The 21,146-nt window shown below is 38.1% G+C and overlaps 1 protein-coding gene across 1 annotated transcript in view; it reads left to right on the forward strand.

The window, feature by feature from the left end:
• ITGB8 (integrin subunit beta 8) overlaps positions 1 to 21,146 on the forward strand; it is a 91,371-nt gene that overhangs the window by 16,562 nt on the left and 53,663 nt on the right. Inside the window, exon 2 of the mRNA XM_060156149.1 lies at positions 20,439 to 20,524. Within this exon, the coding sequence (XP_060012132.1) occupies positions 20,439 to 20,524 (86 nt within the window). The remainder of the gene's footprint in view (positions 1 to 20,438; positions 20,525 to 21,146) is intronic.

Raw genomic sequence — 21,146 nt, forward strand, 5'->3', positions numbered from 1 at the left:
AGGGAAGAAGGGGTAGATAAACTGACCTATCTCTGCACACTCAGTGGATCTGCAAAATGGGTCTGACAGGATAGAGAGGCACTCAAGAGCCTCAGTCATGGTGAGGAAACAGCTCCTATTTACCATTCAAAAATAATCATACTTGATTATGTATTTTAAAAGGCAGCTTGGGAGTCTTTAGCAGAAGCATAGAGGTTGAACTTGAAAGGGGTGGTTAAGTATCAGAAGACAAAAGGGATATAAGGGCCAAGGGGAAGCTGAGTAGAAAACAGAAGGGTTCAGAGATTAGACCTGGGGTGTTGTATGTTGGGGAATGATTTCATTTTTCTGAATGGGTTGCTGCTGTTTTGCCAACTTTAACTGATCCAGCTGAATGGGCTGACCCCCTGTAGCAACTTAACAGTACTGTGTGATTTCTAACAGACAGTATATATTTGGGAACAAGACAGAATAGAGATGCAATTATGTAAGAAAAGGATCTGGCAAATTCCTCAAGGAAGTTTTTACTGACCCTCCCAGTCTGCCTTTTAGGTGACATCCTCCTCCTATAGTTTGCTGCCATAGCACCTAGCCTGTTCTTTTCACAGCACACTTATTAAGGTTCTGTCATATGTTAGTTTTTGCTATTACTCTAGAAGCTTCACAAGGTAGATAACCTATTCTTAAGACCCTTCACAATGCCATGATTATAGCAGGTATTAAACAATTACCAAATAATTCATGAATGGACGAAGGCCATCCAAATCATTATAACTTCAAATTCCTTACGAAGTGGAATTTTCTGCTGTGTTCCCAGATGATAATCTTTTCCTCTTTTGACCAAATCTCTGTCCATTCTCTTCCTTCTACTCAAGAAATCTTTTTTTTTTTTTTTTTTTTTTTTTTGCGGTACGCGGGCTTCTCACTCTTGTAGCCTCTCCCGTTGTGGAGCACAGGCTCCGGAAGCGCAGGCCCAGCAGCCATGGCTTACGCGCCCAGCCGCTCCGCGGCATGTGGGATCTTCCCAGACCGGGGCACGAACCTGCGTCCCCTGCATTGGCAGGCGGACTCTCAACCACAGCGCCACCAGGGAAGCCCAAAAAATCTTTTAATAATACTAACAGTGCTGCCCATGAGAAGGTGAGCAACAGTTATAGTAAAACCCTGGTTACCTATACAGTGTATGTGAAATCCATGGTCATTCATAGTTTGATGCTTTCTTTTGAAAACCTTTTAAGGATGTATTTGTAAACTTTCCTATCTTAGTAAGTACATCATTCAGACTTTGAGATTTGAGAAAAGCCTCACAGTTATCATTCAATCAATAAATCAGAAGGTATTGTTTGAACACCTACTCAGTACATTTGGCATTGTACTAGTTGCTATGGGGACAGAGGAGATGTAAGATATCATGCAGGTGGGATAGCTGAGCTTGGGAACTGTGTGAGTACGTAAAACAAGATAGTGATGTGGGGCCGAGATGGGTGGTCTGGGTCATTAGTGTTGCAGGGCTTTTGACTTCTCCGGAATTGGACAGGATATAGGTCAAGTGTGTCCTGATGCCGAGACAGAACCTCAAAGTACCTTCTAAATATTAATTTTAAATTTTCCTATGCTTCAGCAGAGAATTAAAGTGCAGAGCCTTGATTAACTGAAGGTTTCAACTACTTAGGTTTTACTATACATATGGTTCACCTTTTTAGGTACAATGTATTCCTAGAAACCATCATAAAATGCATCAACATAAAGCAAATCCAGGTTGTGTATCCCTTACCCTAAAGGTATATGTGATTACTTGCATTGTCTTTAGCTATTAGCAGAAAACTGTTAAATGAGTGTATAAAAACAGGAAGAACAGAAATATAAGGATTAATTTATCGTATGAGTAGACTAGGGATATCAAAGTGGCAAAATTCAGAGACAACGTGTCAAAAAAAGAAAGTGTTATGAGTGCTGGGGAGCAGTGCAGAATGGCCAGAGAGAATAAGTGCAGTAACAGGACAAAGCTTCCCCAAGGGGAGGCATCCTGAGCTGAATTCCAGAGTTGACTGAGAGAAGGGGACACAATTGGGAGAAAGTTAACTGAATGATGCAGAAGTAAACACATCAACTCAGAGAGAGAAGGGATTGGGGGAGAGGGCACACACGGGACATTTTGGTCAATGCAGAGGAGACATGCATTCATCTTCTCATTAAACAAATATGTAGTGAGTCTCTATAATGTGCCAGATATTGCTCTAAGTCCTGAAAATAGAGCAGTGGACAAAATAGACAGAAATATCTGCCCACATGTAGTTTATATCCTAATGGGAGGAGCCAGACCATTGACAAAATAAATAGAATGTCCAGCGTGCTGGAGGGTGCTATTTATCTAGCACCTTCTGTAGTGAAAACAAACGCAGCTGGGGAATAAGCAGCAGTGCTCACACCTTCCTCTCTAGCACTCCTCACTCCCCATCTGAGTCTGTTTTTCTCTACAGAAAGTGCTAGACATATAGCACCTTCTAGAATGCTAGACCTTCTATTTATTTTGTCTATGGTCTGCCTCCTCCCATCAGAATGTGATATCTGAGCCAAGTCCTGGAGGGAAATATGAAAGGATAGCATCTGCCTCAGTGATATGTCACTTGAAAGGAAGAGACTGGCACTTAAACGTGAATTATAATCTAATAGGTTCTATAATTTAAACTAAAATCTAATAAGTGCTAATCATTTAACAAATAATTTTTCAACAATGACTGTGTGGAAAGCATAGTTCAAGATGTATAAGAAACATTAGGAAACAAAAGGACAAAAATCCTTGTCCTCATGAGTCTTATATTTTGGGGGAAGAGGAAACAAAATAAAAAGTAAACATGGTTATACATAATTACATAGTATGTTAGAAAGTGCTAAGTGCTATGGAAAATAGTAGACCAGGATTAGGGGGATAGGTGGGAGTTGCCATTTTAAATGGATTAGACAGGCTAGACATCATTAAGAAAGGGGATGTCTGAGCCAAGTCTTAAGGGCAGTGAGAGTTAGCCTTGTGGATACTTGGTGGAGGGGATCAGAAAAAAAAGAGAGGCTATCAAGGGATGTAAGAGATGTGACATAGATGGGAAGATGGAAGGAGTGGAGGTGGCAGATTGTTGGTGTCAGGATCCTGGAAGTGAGTGAGATTGAAAGACAGGAGGTAGTGGTCAGAGAGGGTAATATGGGAAATATTGGGATTGTAGAGGGGTTGCAATTACTGGTAATTACAAGGTCTAAAGCTATGACCGTGGCTTAAGCAAGTAGCTAAATCAGAGTGGAGGACAAAATAACTGGAGAAGAGAATGAGGAAGTGGGGCATCTAGGTATTGCAAAGATGTTCTGCATATATACTGAAATTGCCATGAACTGAAATAGTAGTAGTATTGGAGAGTGTGATAAGCAATAAGTCAAAATTCTCTAGAAATGAGAAGGTATCACCCTGGCGTCAGTAAATGCCCGTAGTAATTCAGGGTTTTGAGTGATGTAATCTGAGTTAAGAGTGTCAAAACTGGGAGAAGTGAGAGTGCCCTGGAAGTGGCAATAAGAACTAAGGAGGGCCGCTATCTGCCTCTAGGCCCAGTGTCATGAGGGTCATGGGAGAAACAGCCATCACTCATGAGGTCAGCAAAGGAAGCGAACCTCAGGGGTGATTCAGTTTTCATTAGAGCAAGGAGTGGGAAAATTCATAGAAGAGACCGATATACAGGGAATTCTTCTGGAAATGGGCTAACAATTTTGGAGAGCACAAGAAGAGGGTTTCTGGAGTTGTAAAAGAGCGCAGATGAGGGGAGAAGAGAGATTGTGTACAGCCTAATAGGGATTAGAGGGGCATTTGCAAGTCTTAGACTCCTTGAAGCGACTGAGGTGAACACGGATTAGTCTTTGTCAGATTAGTCTTTGTGAACTCAAGGTAGATAGTGGTGATAAAGCTGTGAGTGGCAAGAGGAAGGTGGATGTTCTGGGGCTTGTTCTTGATTCTATGGAAGGAAGAGAAACGGTCTGAGGAAGCCTGACTTTGTTCTGGTGTGAGGATGCTCACGCTACTCAATCTCCTACTGAGCGGGAGATGGACATTTTTTTTGAATGCCTTGGGCTACCTCCTCAGACAATGAGCTGGAGCTGATTATCCGAGACAACGCTTTGGAAGTGAAAGGGGTTATTGAAGACTTTCCAAACTATCTAACATCATCTCCTCCCTGGGGGAATTTGCTTCTTGCTAAGTATATTTACAAACGTTAATATGTAAATTATACCCACACTTGCATAATCTGCAACTAACTGAATAAACAAATAAAACACAAATAACTAAATAAAATACATACAAATAACTATAATTTAATGAAGAATGTAAGAATCACAATGCAAATTCTGTAAGGACTCAAAAGTAGCGAGATAAGCCACACCTGAAAGGAACAGGAAGGAACTGATGGCAGAGATGTAAAAGTAAGATAAGTGTCTTAACTGGATGCTGAAGAACTGGAAGGACTGTAATAGAGGGAAATGCCCAGGATGACTCTTCAGGCAGAGAGAGGAGGCATACATACTGGCCATGACTAGGGCATCAGGGGAGAAGTGAAAGTGAGAGCCATTGAGTTAGATATAGGTGAATTTGTTTGAACTTGACTACTCAGCTGGTGGGAAATCATTGAAGGCTTTTTATCTGATTGTTCAGTAGGGTAGGCTATAATGTATACAGTCAACCCTCCATATCCAGGGGTGTCACATCCCTGGATTCAACCAACCACAGATTGAAAACATTCAGAAAAAAAATTCCAGAAAGTTCCAAAAACAAAACTTGAATTTGCCACATGCTGGCAACTATTTCCATAATATTTACACTGTATTTACAAATATTTACATAGCATTAACATGAAGATTTAAAGTATATGAGAGGATGCGCATAGCTTATATGCAAATACTATGCCATTTTATATTACATAAGGGACTTGAGCATCCGTGGATTTTGGTATGGGGCGGAAGGTCCTGGAACCAACCCCCTGGAGAAACTGAGGAACATCTGTATAAAGTATTTCAGTGGTAGATGCCCAAGGTAAAAGACTGAGAAAATTGTTAACAGTAAAGCAAATGATAAATGAGAGTCTAAACTAGGTTGAAGTCCAATAAGGGAAAGATGAATGCTAAAGATACTGAGGTAAAAGCAAGAAGTATTGGTGACTAACACGTTGCTGGGATTATGGCAGAGGGAGGAGTCAATGTTGACCATAAAGATTTAAAGCAGAATAACTAGGAAAATACTGTAATTAACAGAAATAGGTCAGTCAAGTCAGGAAGAGCTACTGATAGATGGGAAGATGATTTTTATTTGAGACTTGCAGCTTTTGAAGTTCCAGTAGGAACCTACGTGGAATGTCCAGAAGACTGCTGAAAATTCAAGACAGAAACTTGAGTGAGAATTTGGAACTGCAGATACTAAGTTGATGGTCATGTGCAAGCAGATGAGACTTAAAGTCATGTTAGTTCATGAAGCCATCAAGGTATAGAGTTTAGAGAGATGTAAAAACAGCCAGACATAAAAAGAGAATTAGTTGTGGGAATGGGAGAAGTGATAGTGTCCACTCACTGTTAAAAGGCAGAGCACACTTAAACATTACTAAATACTAGCTGCTAGATATAATTAGGAAATTATCGTTTGCCTTTGAGTGAGGAATTCACTAGACAGATAGAGGAAATGATCTTGGCAAGTACGAAACTCTTCTTCCTCTGAAAAGAGAACAAAGACAAATTTGACTTAAAAAAAAGTAATTTAGATATTCTAGGTAATATAAAGGTAAGGTTGGGTCATATCTTAAGTATGAGGACTTGGCAGAAGCGTTTGGGGATTTGAAGAGAAAGAATTAGAATAGTGAATGTGAGAAACTATGATGGAAAGTCAACAAGAGATGAATCAATAAGGCCTAGGGGTTAGGTGAAATGAGAAAGAAATTTGGAAGAAACAGTGCCCCACAAAGGCAGCTTCAGATGCTAAGGTATAAGCTGTTGCTTGGGATGCATAAACACTACTTCTGTTTATTTTCAACTTCATGTTTAGAATTCTTGGCTCAGGAGCCTGCCTTCTGTCCCATCCTCTGGCTCCTCCTGAATTTGTCCTTTATCCTACTTTTGGTCTTTGGGTCTAATAACTCTCTCATGGTTTCATGATCCATTGGCCCCAATAGCTCATGAGAATTCCCTGCTGCAGGCCCTAGGGATTCCCAACAACTCTGTCTAAGGTGGAGGTAGTGAGATGTGGGGTGATTTGGGTGATTTTATGGAATTGGGTAAGCTGAAAATCATGAGCAAGATAATACTTTGTAAAATGTAGAAAAATGTCTGGTGATGATAACAAAGATTGGGAGGAGCATATTAGATACGAGCTGTGAACTTTGAAAGAATAGAAGTTGACACGTTTTGGGAGGCAGAGACTGGGGGAATGGGGGGAGAAGCCTACAAACAGCTAGTGAGAGCAAGAAGATTAAAGCATTGGTTGAAGATTTACCCAAAGAATGATAAACTCTAATAAAGCTGAGTTTTGATGAAGTGGAAGCAACAGCTGGACCATTTGGGGAAATATGGAGACTATGGAACAAGAATTTCATAGGACAATATGGACTATAGATTAGTTTGTGTTATAGTATCAATATAAAATGTCCTAAATTCACCAACTCTTGGTGGTTTTATAAGAGAATATCCTTGTCCTTGGAAAGTACACCTTGAAGATTATGAGGTAAAGTACTTATCATTGATATATGTATGTAGCAAGAAGTACCTAGTCAAATTCCAGCCAATGGAAGTAAACTGGGCAATTAGTTGAAATAGTTTAGGTAATTTAAATGTTATAGAATATTAAATTTCATTCCTATAAGGTAGAGTAAGGTGAAAATTTTAAAATTATAATTCAGAATTTCCTTTTCCTGAGTCCAAAAGTAAAATGAATTTTATAAGAGACACTGAAGTATTTAGAATCATCTTTGGCTTGAAGATTGAAGTGATTTATTATAGAGAATGGACAATAAAATATATTATTAATGTGTACTTCAAACTATATTAGTATTAGTGCTAATATTAATACTAATTACTAAGATACTTAATCTTACACTTGGTATTAGTACACACTCCTTTCAATTTTTCATGCTGCTGAAGCCTTGCAAGGAATTCCAAGTAGAATATAAAAAATAATTTTTTAACCTGAAAAAAATTTTTATCATCTCACAGCTGAGCTCAATCTGTTTGAAGGAGCATTACAATAATTTACCCCTCGATCTGAATAGGTTATATAAACCAGGTAAATATAGTATAGGGATAAATGACTTTAGTTAACCACAAATTGATCTGTAAGTCAAAAGATTTATATAATGTGTCATTGGCATACTTTTTAAAAACCACATAAAGTAATTTAATATTTTTATATATATTCTCAAGAAAGGAATATATTTCCCCACTGTGCTCTGATTGTCCTTTATCTAACGAATAATATTCTATCAAAGTTAATTTACAATGCTAATCTTAAATAAACTTTATTGATAAATATTATATCAATAAATCAACCTTACTGATAAAATTTACATGATTTAAAGCGTCAAATGAACAGTTTTTGACAGATGTATAGACCTGCGAAACTAACACTACAAACAACATACAGAACACTTTCATCCCAGCAAAAGTTTGTTTGTACTTCTTTGCTGACAAGGTTAAAACATAAAACAATGAATGATTCCGCATTACAGACAACTGATGAGTAACTGATATATATAACATATAGGGTTGTGGATGACCTTTAAAAACACATCTTTCATATTATAAATTACATCTTAAAATGTCCGCATAAACTAACAGGACTGTACATGCTATAAAGCAAAAGTTTTCCACCAATCGTCATTTTAACTCATACTCTACTTTTTAAAGTGTTTTCACAACACAGTAGATGAATACAGCATATAAAGAGCAGGAGCATTTTCCCTACCTCATCAGCAAGGAAGCAAAACCTCAGCAAAGTTAAATTATGAAGCCAAGGTCTGAGAATAGGCAGTTAGGACAAGAACAAGTTGCTTGCTTCCCTGTTCCAGATTTGGCTTCCAGGGCAGAACTGGAAATTCACAAATGGAAACTGCAACTGCAAACACCATTTCAAGTGCTTCTGCCTAATTAGCATGCAGCCCAGAACTGTCCCCTGGCAAGATATTGGGGAAACACAGTAGTAAAAGGAGAAGCTCTCTCCCTTGCTGAAAAAGTGCCAACCAATCTGATTCAGGCACTTGGTAAGACATTCAAGCTGGGGCTTTGGTGTTAAAACTCAAAGTTTCCTTGTGCTTAGAAATAAAGTGAATTTTGAAAAGGGCACTGAAGTACTTAGGGAAGTCTTTGGCACTGAGGACAGAAAATAATCCTACTACTGGGGAGAATCTAACATCCTCATCTCTAGAGTGGGACTGATGATAGGAAAGTAATGACATACTACTAGTATGAAAGAATTGTCTTCAGCTACATGGAAATTATTATTGAGTCATAACTTAAGAATTAATAATAGTACTAATTAACAAGGGTTTTAGGTTTTAAATCATACTTCGGTATAATTGTCTTTCTTTATGTTTTTCTCTGTTCTATACAGGACAATGTTTAAGAGAAGAGGCTTTGTAGTCAGAATTGGGTTCACACTTGGTCTCTGTGCTTACTAGCTCTCTGACTTTGAGATGAGACTTTGCCTGAGTTTTAGTTAGTTCCTCATCTTTAAAATGGGCTTAGTAGTGCTTTCCTCATAGGACTTTTATAAATTTTCAGTGAGGTAATACATATAAAGTGCTTGGGACAGGGCCCAAATGAGAGTAATCACTTAATAAATATTTGGGGTTTTTTCCCTAATTTTATCCTATCATATATATAGGTTTGATTTTCAAGTGGCAGAGTCAACTATAGATACCTTTTTGGTCTTTGAAGTGTAATTACAGGAAAACCAAATGCTGAATTAACTAAAATTCACTTTGAGTTTTAATTTATTTTTTTACTTAGAATAAAATTCTTTACAATATAGGGTGTTTCCCTGCTGCTCTAATCAAGTGCACACCTGCAACGTGACTTCAAGATTAAAAGATACAATGAAAAAAATGTATTCCTACTATCCTGGGGCATTTGGGTTTTGACATGAATAGCACTATGATTTTTTTTTTAGGGGGGAGAAAGGAAATTCATACATGCCAAGAGTTGGAGAGGAAAATAGGAAGAGCCCCTAGAACTCTAGTGTGTTAGATTAAAAAACATTATTTAGAGGAACAGAGTGGGAAACCGGTGAATATTTTGGCTTTTATAAAAAGGGAGTGTGCCTCATAAACAGGACAGTTGGAATGTATGGAAAAGTTCCAGTTAAAACAAGACACAAAGCACATGACTAATATTGCTTTTCCAAGTTAGACAAATGCAGCTTTAACCAGAATTTGCCTCAGAGGGGCCTCTGGAGCCCTCCTTGAATCTTGAGATTTTGATCCTTTTTCAAGTTCCAAGTCTGAAGTAGGAAAGCAATATTGAGAGATGCTGTGTTTTTGCCCCTCACCTTTCTTCCTGAGTTTCCCTCGCTTTGTCACAAATTCCCACCAGGTGAGTGAATGTCAGAAGACAAACTGATATGCACAGGCAAAGGAGTAAATGCAAAACTTGATTCGAGCCTCTTCTTGTTGAACTATCTTGTTGAATACCTGCTTGGCCCACCAAAAGAAAATTCACTGTTAGGAAATAATATGAACTGCGAAGTCATTTTCAAATGCAAATGACAAGTACTCTTTATACTCTTTTGTCTCCTTCCCATTTCAAAGAAGATATAACCTAAAAAACAATCAAACAAATTTCAGCCAGATTTCTGCATTTTACCTATCTTTCAAACCTGACGGTTTGTCCTTAATGTGAAGAGATTCCCTCATCAATAATATCTCATGGGAGCTTCCCTGGTGGCGCAGTGGTTAAGAATCCACCTGCTAATGCAGGGGACACAGGTTCGAGCCCTGGTCTGGGAAGATCCCACATGCCGCGGAGCAACTAAGCGCGTGCGCCACAACTACTGAGCCTGCGCTCTAGAGCCCGGGAGCCACAACTACTGAGCCCACGTGCCACAACTGCTGAGCCCGAGTGCCACAACTACTGAAGTCTGAGCGCCTAGAGCCCCTTCTCTGCAACAAGAGAAGCCACCGCAGTGAGAAGCCTGTGCGCCACGAGGAAGCCCACTCGCCACAACTGGAGAGAGCCTGCGTGCAGTAAAGAAGACCCAATGCAGCCAAAAATAAATAAAATAAATTTTTTTAAAAAAGAAATAATAGCTGAGAACTTCTCAACCTGAAGAGAGAACTGGATATGCAAATACATGAAGCTTATAGATCACACTATAAAAAATAATAATAATAATAACTCATGGTATTTTATTTCTCCTTGTACATTTTCTATCACCTGAGCACGGATTGCCTTGTGTATTGTTTTTATTTCTTGTTCTACACACCAAACTACTGTGCATTTAGGGTAACCTGAGGCCTCAGCTTGCCTGAGGAGTTTCAGTTTACACCTGTTTCACCAGTGTAATTAATAGTTCCCCCTTTCAAGTTAAAATTGTTCTGGTATAGAGCATAAATTACACAATCACCGAAGATGGCCTGCAATCAGAACTTTTTCAAAGCAAAGTTGGTTAAAATGTGTGTAAATGAGTCACAATAAAAGTTTCTGATATGACCCCTCCAGACTAGCCTTCTTGATGTGGCCCATTTCAACACAAATGAGTGTCATCAGTGGCTTCACAATGGTTCTTCTTGTAAATTCCATCATGAACTAGAGTTTTGATTTATGCCATCCCAGCGTACTTTAAATACTGACTCATGTTGGGATTGCCCCAAACAGGGCAGGGCAGACTAATGGAATGTGAAGCATTGCCCTAACATTTCTTAACCTGCCCAGTGTTGAAAGTGGCTTTATTTTCCCCGTTTGTGCTCCAAAAATCTTTATGCTAGCATAAAACCCTATTGTACTCACATGATTTTCTGCTATATAACAAGGGAGGTTGAAATTTGTCCCTGAAACGAGGATTACATGTAATAAAAGTCTAATACACCTGGTTAATAAGAAGAAAAGATACTAATGCTATTTCCTAACATTGGCATTATAAGGAAGTTCCTCTCAGTAAGAAGGTACTCAACCTCATAGGGGCATAAAACATTTGCTGAAATGGAATGTGATTTAGATCTCAACAATAAGAAAAAAGAAAGTGAATTTGGTAGTTTTGCATCTGATAAATATAAAATGAAATAGCATTCAAAAGTGCTATTTCAATTCAGTATCATTCTATCACATATTCAGAGTTCTTTAGAAAGAAACTAGCCTTGCTTTAAAGTAAATCAGCGGCACTGTACAATATCAGAAGACCAAATGTAAGGAAAAGAAACTTGTCACTAGAGAGTGGCATGGACATATATACACTACCAAACGTAAAATAGATAGCTAGTGGGAAGCAGCCGCATAGCACAGGGAGATCAGCTCGGTGCTTTGTGACCACCTAGAGGGGTGGGATAGGGAGGGTGGGAGGGAGGGAGACGCAAGAGGGAAGAGATATGGGAACATATGTATATGTATAACTGATTCACTTTGTTATAAAGCAGAAACTAACACACCATTGTAAAGCAATTATACTCCAATAAAGATGTTAAAAAAAAAAGAAATTTGTCACTATAGGTATATTTGGTTTTTTTCACATTTGGAAACATCAAGATGAGGTCATCCAGATGTGAAACATTAAGTAAACATAGTTATATTGCCTTCTGCAATAAATAGGTTTCGGTAAGAAAGATTATTTTAAAATGCATATTCAGGAGCTAGAACGACCTGAGAAATTAAATTGACAAATCAAACTCAACTTAGAATATCAATTAATCATCCCACATTAATTGAGTGTGTACCAGGTGCTAGGCTCAGACACTGAGGAAAGAAAGAAAATACATGTAAGCACTTGTTTTCTAGGAACTGACAGTCTAGTAGTCTTACTTTTCCAAAGAATAGCAAAACATGAAAAAACACAGTCTCTTTAGGGTGGATGATCTGTTTCATATAAAGTAATGTTATACTTAACATTTCTAAAAAAGCAGTTATATTAATTCTGCTCAAGTCTTTCTCTTAGTAATTTTTTTTTCATTTTTTCATTGAGATATAGTTGACATACAATATTGTAAGTTACTGGTGTACAACAGAGTGATTTACAATTTTTAAAGGTTATATTCCTTTTATAGTTATTGTAAAATACTGGTATATTCCCTGTGTTGTACAATATATCTTTCTAGCTTTTTTTTTAATACATAATAGTTTGTAACTCTTAATCCTCTACCTATATCTTGCCCCTCCCCCCTTCTCTCTCCCCACTGGTAACTAATAGTTTGTTCTCTATATCTCTGAGTCTGTTTCCTTTCTGTTATATTCACTAGTTTGTTTTATTTTATATATTCCACATATAAGTAACATCATACAGTATTTGTCTTTCTCTGACTTATTTCACTTAGTATAATACCCTCCAAGTCCATCCATGTTGTTGCAAATGGCAAAATTTCATTCTTTTTCATGGATGAGTAATATTCCATTGTGTGTGTGTGTGTGTGTGTGTGTGTGTGTGTGTGTGTGTATATACCACATCTTCTATATCCATTCATCTATTGACGGACACTTATGTTCCTTCCATATCTTGGCAACTGTAAATAATGCTGCTATGAACATCTCATTAATTTATATTTTGAATCTCAGATGAAAAACTGTCTGAGGCATTGTGTTCATCTGCTAGTAAGAGGGCCTTTAAAAATAGTGGCTTAAGTAAGATTGGGGTGAATTTTCCTCTTAATGTCAGAAACAGTTCTGAGAGACAACCCAGAAAGGGGGCAGGAACTCCACAGTGATGAGCGGCCTGGGCTTCTTTACTTTTGCCATCTTTACTATTGGCTTCTATGAAGAAGGTTACCTCAAGTATGAAGATTGCTGCTGCTGTTTGAGACATCACATCCATGTTCCAGGCAGGAAGAAGCAGGACAAGCATAAGACAAAAGGGGCCTTCCAGCTGAATCAGCCCTCTTTTTGAAGAACTTTGACAGAAGCCCCATTCAGCAATTTCTGCCTCCTCATCCTAGTCATCACAACTAGTCATATGACCATGTAAGTGAGGCTGGAAAGTGTGATGTTCCAGTTCTTCTCAATGCCATCTTCAGCAAAACTAAGATACTCTTAGTAAAGAACAGGCAGGCAAATAGCAATCTCTGCCTGCTACTCTAATTATTTATCACTCTCTGGGGTACATCATTTTAGTAGATGTTGCTGGCACCCCATCTGGAATCCTTTTATAGGTTGGCACACCATCCCCAGCTACTGTGAATTCTGGCTGTTAATGGCTCACAAATGCCACCTTCTCAGAATTGGCTTCCACCAAAGCAAACTACATGGCTCAAAGATATCTGGGACTTTAACCTACCCTGACCCCACCCTATGCCCTCCAGGCTGCCTGCAGCCAATGACTGACTGGTATGAGGGTATAAATGTTAGACCACCCTTGCCTCAAGGTGGGATAACTCCATGGTGTCAATTGGGTATGACTTCTGGGTTGGATCAGACTGAGATCAGACTTGGACTGCACCAACATCTTTGCTGAGCACCTTGTCCTGACCTTCTCATCTCACTTCCCTTCTCAAAAATCACTTGCCAAGAATCTCTCTCAGGTTCTTCCTCTGAGGATCTAAGACAATTATTTTTTCTTAGAATCCCCTCACCCTTCTTCCTGAGCCACTATATAAGAATTGAACATTATCATACCACCAACTTTTCTCCAAATACATCTTTAGACTATCAAACCTAATCACTGGAAATACTAACAGGGAGACAAGAAAGAAAGAAAGCCAAGGTGTTTTTCACTAAACATAAATGTAGGTGTATGTTTCTTCAAGTGCAAGTAGAGGCAAAATTATTTAGACAAAATGGTTTTCCCATAAAGGTACTCATTTTCATTTATATGGGCTGAATGCTTATTTGCTACAAGTTCAAAAGAAATTAAGCAGTATGTTAGAGGTAGAGGAGAAAAATTTGCCAATTTGGCTAGATGCTGCTGCTGGAGAATAGTATTTTCTGAATTATAGTTTAGTAACAAACTACAAATATTAAAGTGAATTTTTTCAACTAATTCTATATGAGCACACTTAAAATATGCATTTGTTGCATAAAAATTATTTTAGTAGTTGAAGTTTTGCCACATAAGTATTATTATAATTATTTTAATTATATCTGCTTCTTTGTCTATTTCAAAAGTAAAATTATGTTTCATGTATTCTGAATACTAATTAAAAGAGGAAATGAAGAACACATAAATGAACAATTCAATTTTGTATTATTTATGTGAACTCCAAGGAAAAAACTAGAAGAAAAAAGAGAAATACCAATAGTTGTATTATTTCTTTGCTCTCCCTGTTTTGAGATACTGCCTCAGGCACTAACTTCCTTGTAATACATTTCTTTTTTTTTTAATATAATATTAGTTACTATTATTAGTTCTTGTTACCTAGATAAAATTTTTTAAACATTTTTATTGGAGTATAATTGCTTTACAATGGTGTGTTAGTTTCTGCTCTATAACAAAGTAAATCAGTTATACATATACATATGTTCCTATATCTCTTCCCTCTTGCATCTCCCTCCCTCTCACTCTCCCTATCCCACCCCTCTAGGTGGTCACAAAGCACCGAGTTGATCTCCCTGTGCTATGCGGCTGCTTCCCACTAGCTATCTATTTGACGTTTGGTAGTGTATATATGGCCATGCCACTCTCTCACTTTGTCACAGCTTACTCTTCCCCCTCCCCATATCCTCAAGTCCATTCTCTAGTAGGTCTGTGTCTTTACTCCCGTCTTACCCCTAGGTTCTTCATGACCTTTTTTTTTTTTTTCTTACATTCCATATATATGTGTTAGCATACGGTATTTGTTTTTCTCTTTCTGACTTACTTCACTCTGTATGACAGACTCTAGGTCCATCTACCTCACTACAAATATCTCAATTTCATTTCTTTTTATGGCTGAGTAATATTCCATTGTATATATGGGCCACATCTTTATCCATTCATCTGATGATGGACACTTAGGTTGTTTCCATGTCCTGGCTATTGTAAATAGGGCAGCAATGAACATTTTGGTACATGACTCTTTTTGAATTATGGTTTTCTCAGGGTATATGCCCAGTAGTGGGATTGCTGGGTCATATGGTAGTTCTATTTGTAGTTTTTTAAGGAACCTCCATACTGTTCTCCATAGTGGCTGTATCAATTCACATTCCCACCAACAGTGCAAGAGTGTGTTCCCTTTTCTCCACACCCTCTCCAGCATTTATTGTTTCTAGATTTTTTGATGATGGCCATTCTGACTGGTGTGAGATGATATCGCATCGTAGTTTTGATTTGCATTTCTCTAATGATTAATGATGTTGAGCATTCTTTCATGTGTTTGTTGGCAGTCTGTATATCTTCTTTGGAGAAATGTCTACTTAGGTCTTCTGCCCATTTTTGGATTGGGTTGTTTGTTTTTTTGTTATTGAGCTGCATGAGCTGCTTGTAAATCTTGGAGATTAATCCTTTGTCAGTTGCTTCATTTGCAAATATTTTCTCCCATTCTGAGTGTTGTCTTTTGGTCTTGTTTATGGTTTCCTTTGCTGTGCAAAAGCTTTTAAGTTTCATTAGGTCCCATTTGTTTATTTTTGTTTTTATTTCCATTTATCTAGGAGGTGGGTCAAAAAGGATCTTGCTGTGATTTAGAGTCTTCTGTCTATGTTTTCCTCTAAGAGTTTGATAGTGTCTGGCCTTACATTTAGGTCTTTAATCCATTTTGAGTTTATTTTTATGTATGGTGTTAGGGAGTGTTCTAATTTCATACTTTTACATGTACCTGTCCAGTTTTCCCAGCACCACTTATTAAAGAGGCTGTCTTTTCTCCACTGTATATTCTTGCCTCCTTTATCAAAGATAAGGTCACCATATGTGCGTGGGTTTATCTCTGGGCAGGTGGACTTTGGGAGCAAGATATATTATTTTTTCCCCTTTCCCTCTTTTTGTGAGTGTGTATGTGTATGCTTCTGTGTGAGATTTTGTCTGTATAGCTTTGCTTTCACCATTTGTCCTAGGGTTCTGTCTGTCCGGTTTTTTGTTTTTTTTTTACTTTAAAAAAATTTTTTTCTTAATTATTTTTTATTTTAATAACTTTATTTTATTTTATCCTCTTTCTCTCTATTTTTTCTCCCTTTTATTCTGAGCCATGTGGATGAAAGGCTCTTGGTGCTCCAGCCGGGCATGAGGGCTGTGCCTCTGAGGTGGGAGAGCCAAGTTCAGGACACTGGTCCACAAGAGACCTCCCAGCTCCACATAATATCAAACGGCAAACACCTCCCAGACATCTCCATCTCAACACCAAGACCCAGCTTCACTCAACGACCAGCAAGCTACAGTGCTGGACACCCTATGCCAAACAACTAGCAAGACAGGAACACAACCCCACCCATTAGCAGAGAGGCTGCCTAAAATCATAATAAGGCCACAGACACCCCAAAACACACCACCGGATGTGATCCTGCCCACCAGAGAGACAAGATCCAGCCTCATCCACCAGAACACAGGCACTAGTCCCCTCCACCAGGAAGCCTACACAACCCACTGAACCAACCTTGTAATACATTTCTAAGCTCTTCCACGTTTCCCTACTCAGATCCATCTTTTCCAAAGAGCTTCCCATGCTTCCACCTTTTCTCCCTTGCCCCTTTACTTAATCGCTATTGAAATTTAACTGTGACTTTGGTTCTGTTTCCTGTGCCTGATTTTCAAAGAAGGAGACCTAAACCACCTCCTCCCTCCCTATATTTTTGTAGGGGCCTTTACGAAACAGTTCCTCAGTCAAAACTTGGAATAAGTAGATAATTACAAGTGATTAAAACACGAATCTATTTCTTTAACTTTTATATCAAATGATAACACATTAAATGTCGTGTATGCAAGAACTTTCAGTAATCAGGTAATGTATTTTGAAGATATCTGTAACATTTACATGACTATGATATACACCTAGAACAAGGAAACCCTGAAGTTATACTCCAAACTTTATTCTACATATACTCAGTTTGCCTGGTTTTGACTGTTATCAAAGTAGAATACATATCCATTATAACAGTGTTTATTTTGTTTTTTTTAAAGGAAGCAATTTTACATAATTATACAAGTTTAATTTAATTAGTATAGTAAATGCAATTAGGAAGAGGATGCTGTCTGGAAAAAATGCATTTCTGCGTTTTTTACAAATCATTCTGTCTAGGAGTAACAGGAGGATCTAGAATGATTGATTCTAAATACCACAGACGATAATCTTTATCAGTTTTCGGTTCATTCTTCCAGATAACTATGGACATCCTTTAAATTTTGTTGAAATTTTGTGGTGTAGACTTTAGACCATAAAAACATTAGAAATGTTTCCTAGAACTTTCACTTGATCTGATCACGTGACTTATGGAAAGCTCCCAAGCTAAACGTTGAAATTTCTACGGTCTTTAGGTTATTTTTTTCCTGGTCCATTTTCTTCTTCCTTTCACTTCTGTAGATTAAACACCCTCAAAATAATATTAATAAACATATCATCTAAACAGGATCATTTTTCTTGTAGTTAAATAGACTGAGAAATGTCAGCCTTGGAACCAGGGAAGTATTAACAGAACCAAAGTCTCTGTGTCCCTTGGTCATCATCCTTAGGTGTCTGAAGTTTGAGAACAGAGGTTGGCACTAGAACTTTTAAAAGAAAACAGAAAGCAAAATTCAGAGAGAACAGGGCTTCCCTGGTGGCGCAGTGGTTAAGAATCCGCCTTCCAATGCAGGGGACACGGGTTCGAGCCCTGGTCAGGAAAGTTCCCACATGCCGCGGAGCAACTAATCCCGTGCACCACAACTACTGAGCCTGCGCTCTAGAGCCCACGTGACACAACTACTGAGCCCGCGTGCCACAACTACTGAAGCCCATGTGCTTAGAGCCCGTGCTCCACAACAAGAGAAACAGCTGCAATGAGAAGCCCGTGCACTGCAACGAAGAGTAGCCCCCGCTCAACGCAACTAAAGAAAGCGCACACGCAGCAACGAAGACCCAACACAGCTGAAAATCAATTAATTAATTTTAAAAAAAGATTCAGAGAGAACAGATTTTTGCTTATAAATTCATTATTTACTACATGTGCTATAGACGTAGGAGCCTGACTTGAACTTGAACCAGGTTAACTTAAGACAGAGTCAGACAACCATTTGAAACAAAGACCAAAGTCATAGAATCTGCAGCTTCCCTTCTAGGAGACTGCTGTCTTTTGCCACAGCAAAAGTCCTACCTATTCAGTGAAAGGCTTGCTCAACTCTGATCTGAAATAGACTTAATTCCATTTTCCAGCTGGGTCAAGCTTAAGAGTTGGTAAAGGTCAAGTTAGGTCTGCAAATGTGCTTGACTTCTAGACCTAAACTGATTTGCTTTCTGAGAACGAAACTAAAAAGGTCACTCCTCTTCTGAATACTTTAGGAATAAGCAGGTTTTACAGTTTTGGAGGATAAGCCAGATGGAAGATTTTTAGATTATGGAGTCTTCATAGTTGGTGACCACACTGTAGTAAAGAGAGCCCAAACCTTAGTTTTTTTAGTCCTTGGAATTCTAGGCCAGTGAAGAAAATTCTAGCCCAGTGCAGTGCATCTAGATCAGGGAAGATGTTTTGGATGGTGTATTTTAAAAGCTGATGTAAAGCCAAGGACAAAGGATGAAGGGGACAGAAGAGATGGATAATAGAACAATGAGATGTTAAGGAAGAATGCTTTTAGCTTAACTCATTGGTATCTGGGGAAATACAGGGAAGAGTGCTCACTACCACCCCAGTTATTTCAGTTTTCAAAATACATTTTGGTCTAGAATTGCACATACTTCCCAATATCCCAATGCACCTCTCTGCTATGTTTACTTCTCTGTATTCCTCTCTCTCTCTTCACTGCCAACACCCATCCCATGCCACCTCCAGGTCAGAACCGTTTTAAGCCTGTCTTCAAGAATGTTGGGGCAAGTTGAGAGAGAAGGAAAAGAGAAACCAATTAGATGGGGATAGCTAGAGATTTTGTAGACTCTATCCCCTTTCAAACTCCGATGTACATGTGTGATTGGGCACACACACAGTCTTCTTTCATGCCTATTACATTTTTTAAAAAGAGATGAACACAAATGAGAAGAAACAAAATGAGAGGGCAAAGAGACATACTGGGTATCACTGCCTCTGGGGAGCCATCTGTAAACATGCCCTCTTCTCTGACCCCTGCCCTTCCCTCTAAGTAGAGTGAGAAGAGCCTCACCATATTCCCATAGTGCATTGGTGATATTTTGTTATGCTTATCACCCTGTATTTTATTGTTTTCTTATACAGTTTTCACCTCACCTGGACTGTGAACTACTTAAAGCCAGGATGTCTATGTTATTTACTGTGTGCGTGTGAGATGGGTAGAATGCTGTGATTTCCCATGTCCTTGGGACATTTCATTGTAAAGGATGGAGTATGGGAAGCATGTGATTGTTCCACTAAAACCTCATGATAAAATAATTTATGACTCTCTCTTTATTATATTTTATGTGTTTAAGTCTGTAATATGAGCCTCTTTTTAATGATCTAAGTAGTAGCTAGAAAGATAAAGGTAAATAGTATCCAGGCACAACTATGTTATTAACACATAACAGACAAGTGTGGGTAGCTATGGAAAAGTGAATTGGTCATAATCTTAAAGTGGTCCAGTCAGAGAAACTAAATTAGGTTAACTAAAACAACCCATTCATTTTAACCACTTTACTTCTAAAATACTGAATCATTGCCATTTTGTCTGGTTCTGATATCCTTCATGCCAAAATAATCAATATTAATGCAGTCAGAATTACCAAGTGAACTACTGTGTATGTCCATCAAGAATGTTTCTCAGAAACTTCATTCACTGTGACTCAATATGGATTTACATGTTGAGATTGAGGTCTGTATATGATTATTTTTACAGAAAAATTCTAGATCCAAAAACACCTCATTGGTTCAGATAATATGAACTACAGTGAACCTTTAGCACACTAAAATATTTGGAGGATCCTCTGCCATTGCAACAGAGTTTCAAACGAAACCCCAAAACCTAAAGTCATATTTTTATCACCTTCTTTTCCCTAATTTTATAAAACCAGATGATAGCTATCCAGAAAATACGGTACATATTAATTGCAGTGATCAGGTTAACAATTCCCAAAGAAATTATATATTTTTGATGTCATATACTTAAAACTATGGGTCAGCTTATGTCAGTTTTCAAAATACATTTTGGTCTAGAATTGCACATACTTCCCAATATCAGAGTAAACCGTAATGCCTCATTTTATCCTCCATTACAGAAGACAATAGATGTGCATCTTCGAATGCAGTGTCCTGCACCAAGTGCCTTGCGCTGGGTCCGGAATGTGGATGGTGTGCTCAAGAGGTGTGCCTTTTTCTTTCTTTCCTTTTTTGCTCTTTTCTCTTCTCCTTAAAGTTGACCTTCTTTCTAGCATGATTTCACTGACCTAATATTCTGTGCCTTGAAGATGCATCAGGAAAAAGAAAGATACTGCTGAGCATCAGGAAAATTTTCTTTGGTTTCATGCTTGGAAACAGCATATCTGGCTGAATATAAGTATAACCTTTTTATTAGGAAAATTATGGTAATTTTGAAATGAAGTGCAAACCATTTTATGTTTTCCATCTGTTCTATAGAGAGAATTGGCAAACACGGATAGTAACTTTTGATAGGTCAGTAGGCTTTGTGCGAAATTCTTGCTGCAGCTTGGGGCATTAGGTTATATATCCAAGTTGGATCGTTGTCTTGTGCTTGCTTATTAAAGAAAAGCAAGCTAATTTATTGTTCCATCTCATTTGTTTTTATTTGAAATACTTGGAGATAAGTGATTTGCTCCATTTCATAACACTGTACATCAGTTCACTGGCTACTTATGCAAAATGGGATGCTTTTCTTTGACATGCGACCCTATTCATGCAATATTGTGTACATTAAATTCTGTTACATGGAGAATAACCAGAAAATGTTTATTCTTCAAAATTTATGT

Source organism: Lagenorhynchus albirostris, chromosome 8 (assembly GCF_949774975.1).
Source record: "Lagenorhynchus albirostris chromosome 8, mLagAlb1.1, whole genome shotgun sequence".
NCBI lineage: Eukaryota > Metazoa > Chordata > Mammalia > Artiodactyla > Delphinidae > Lagenorhynchus > Lagenorhynchus albirostris.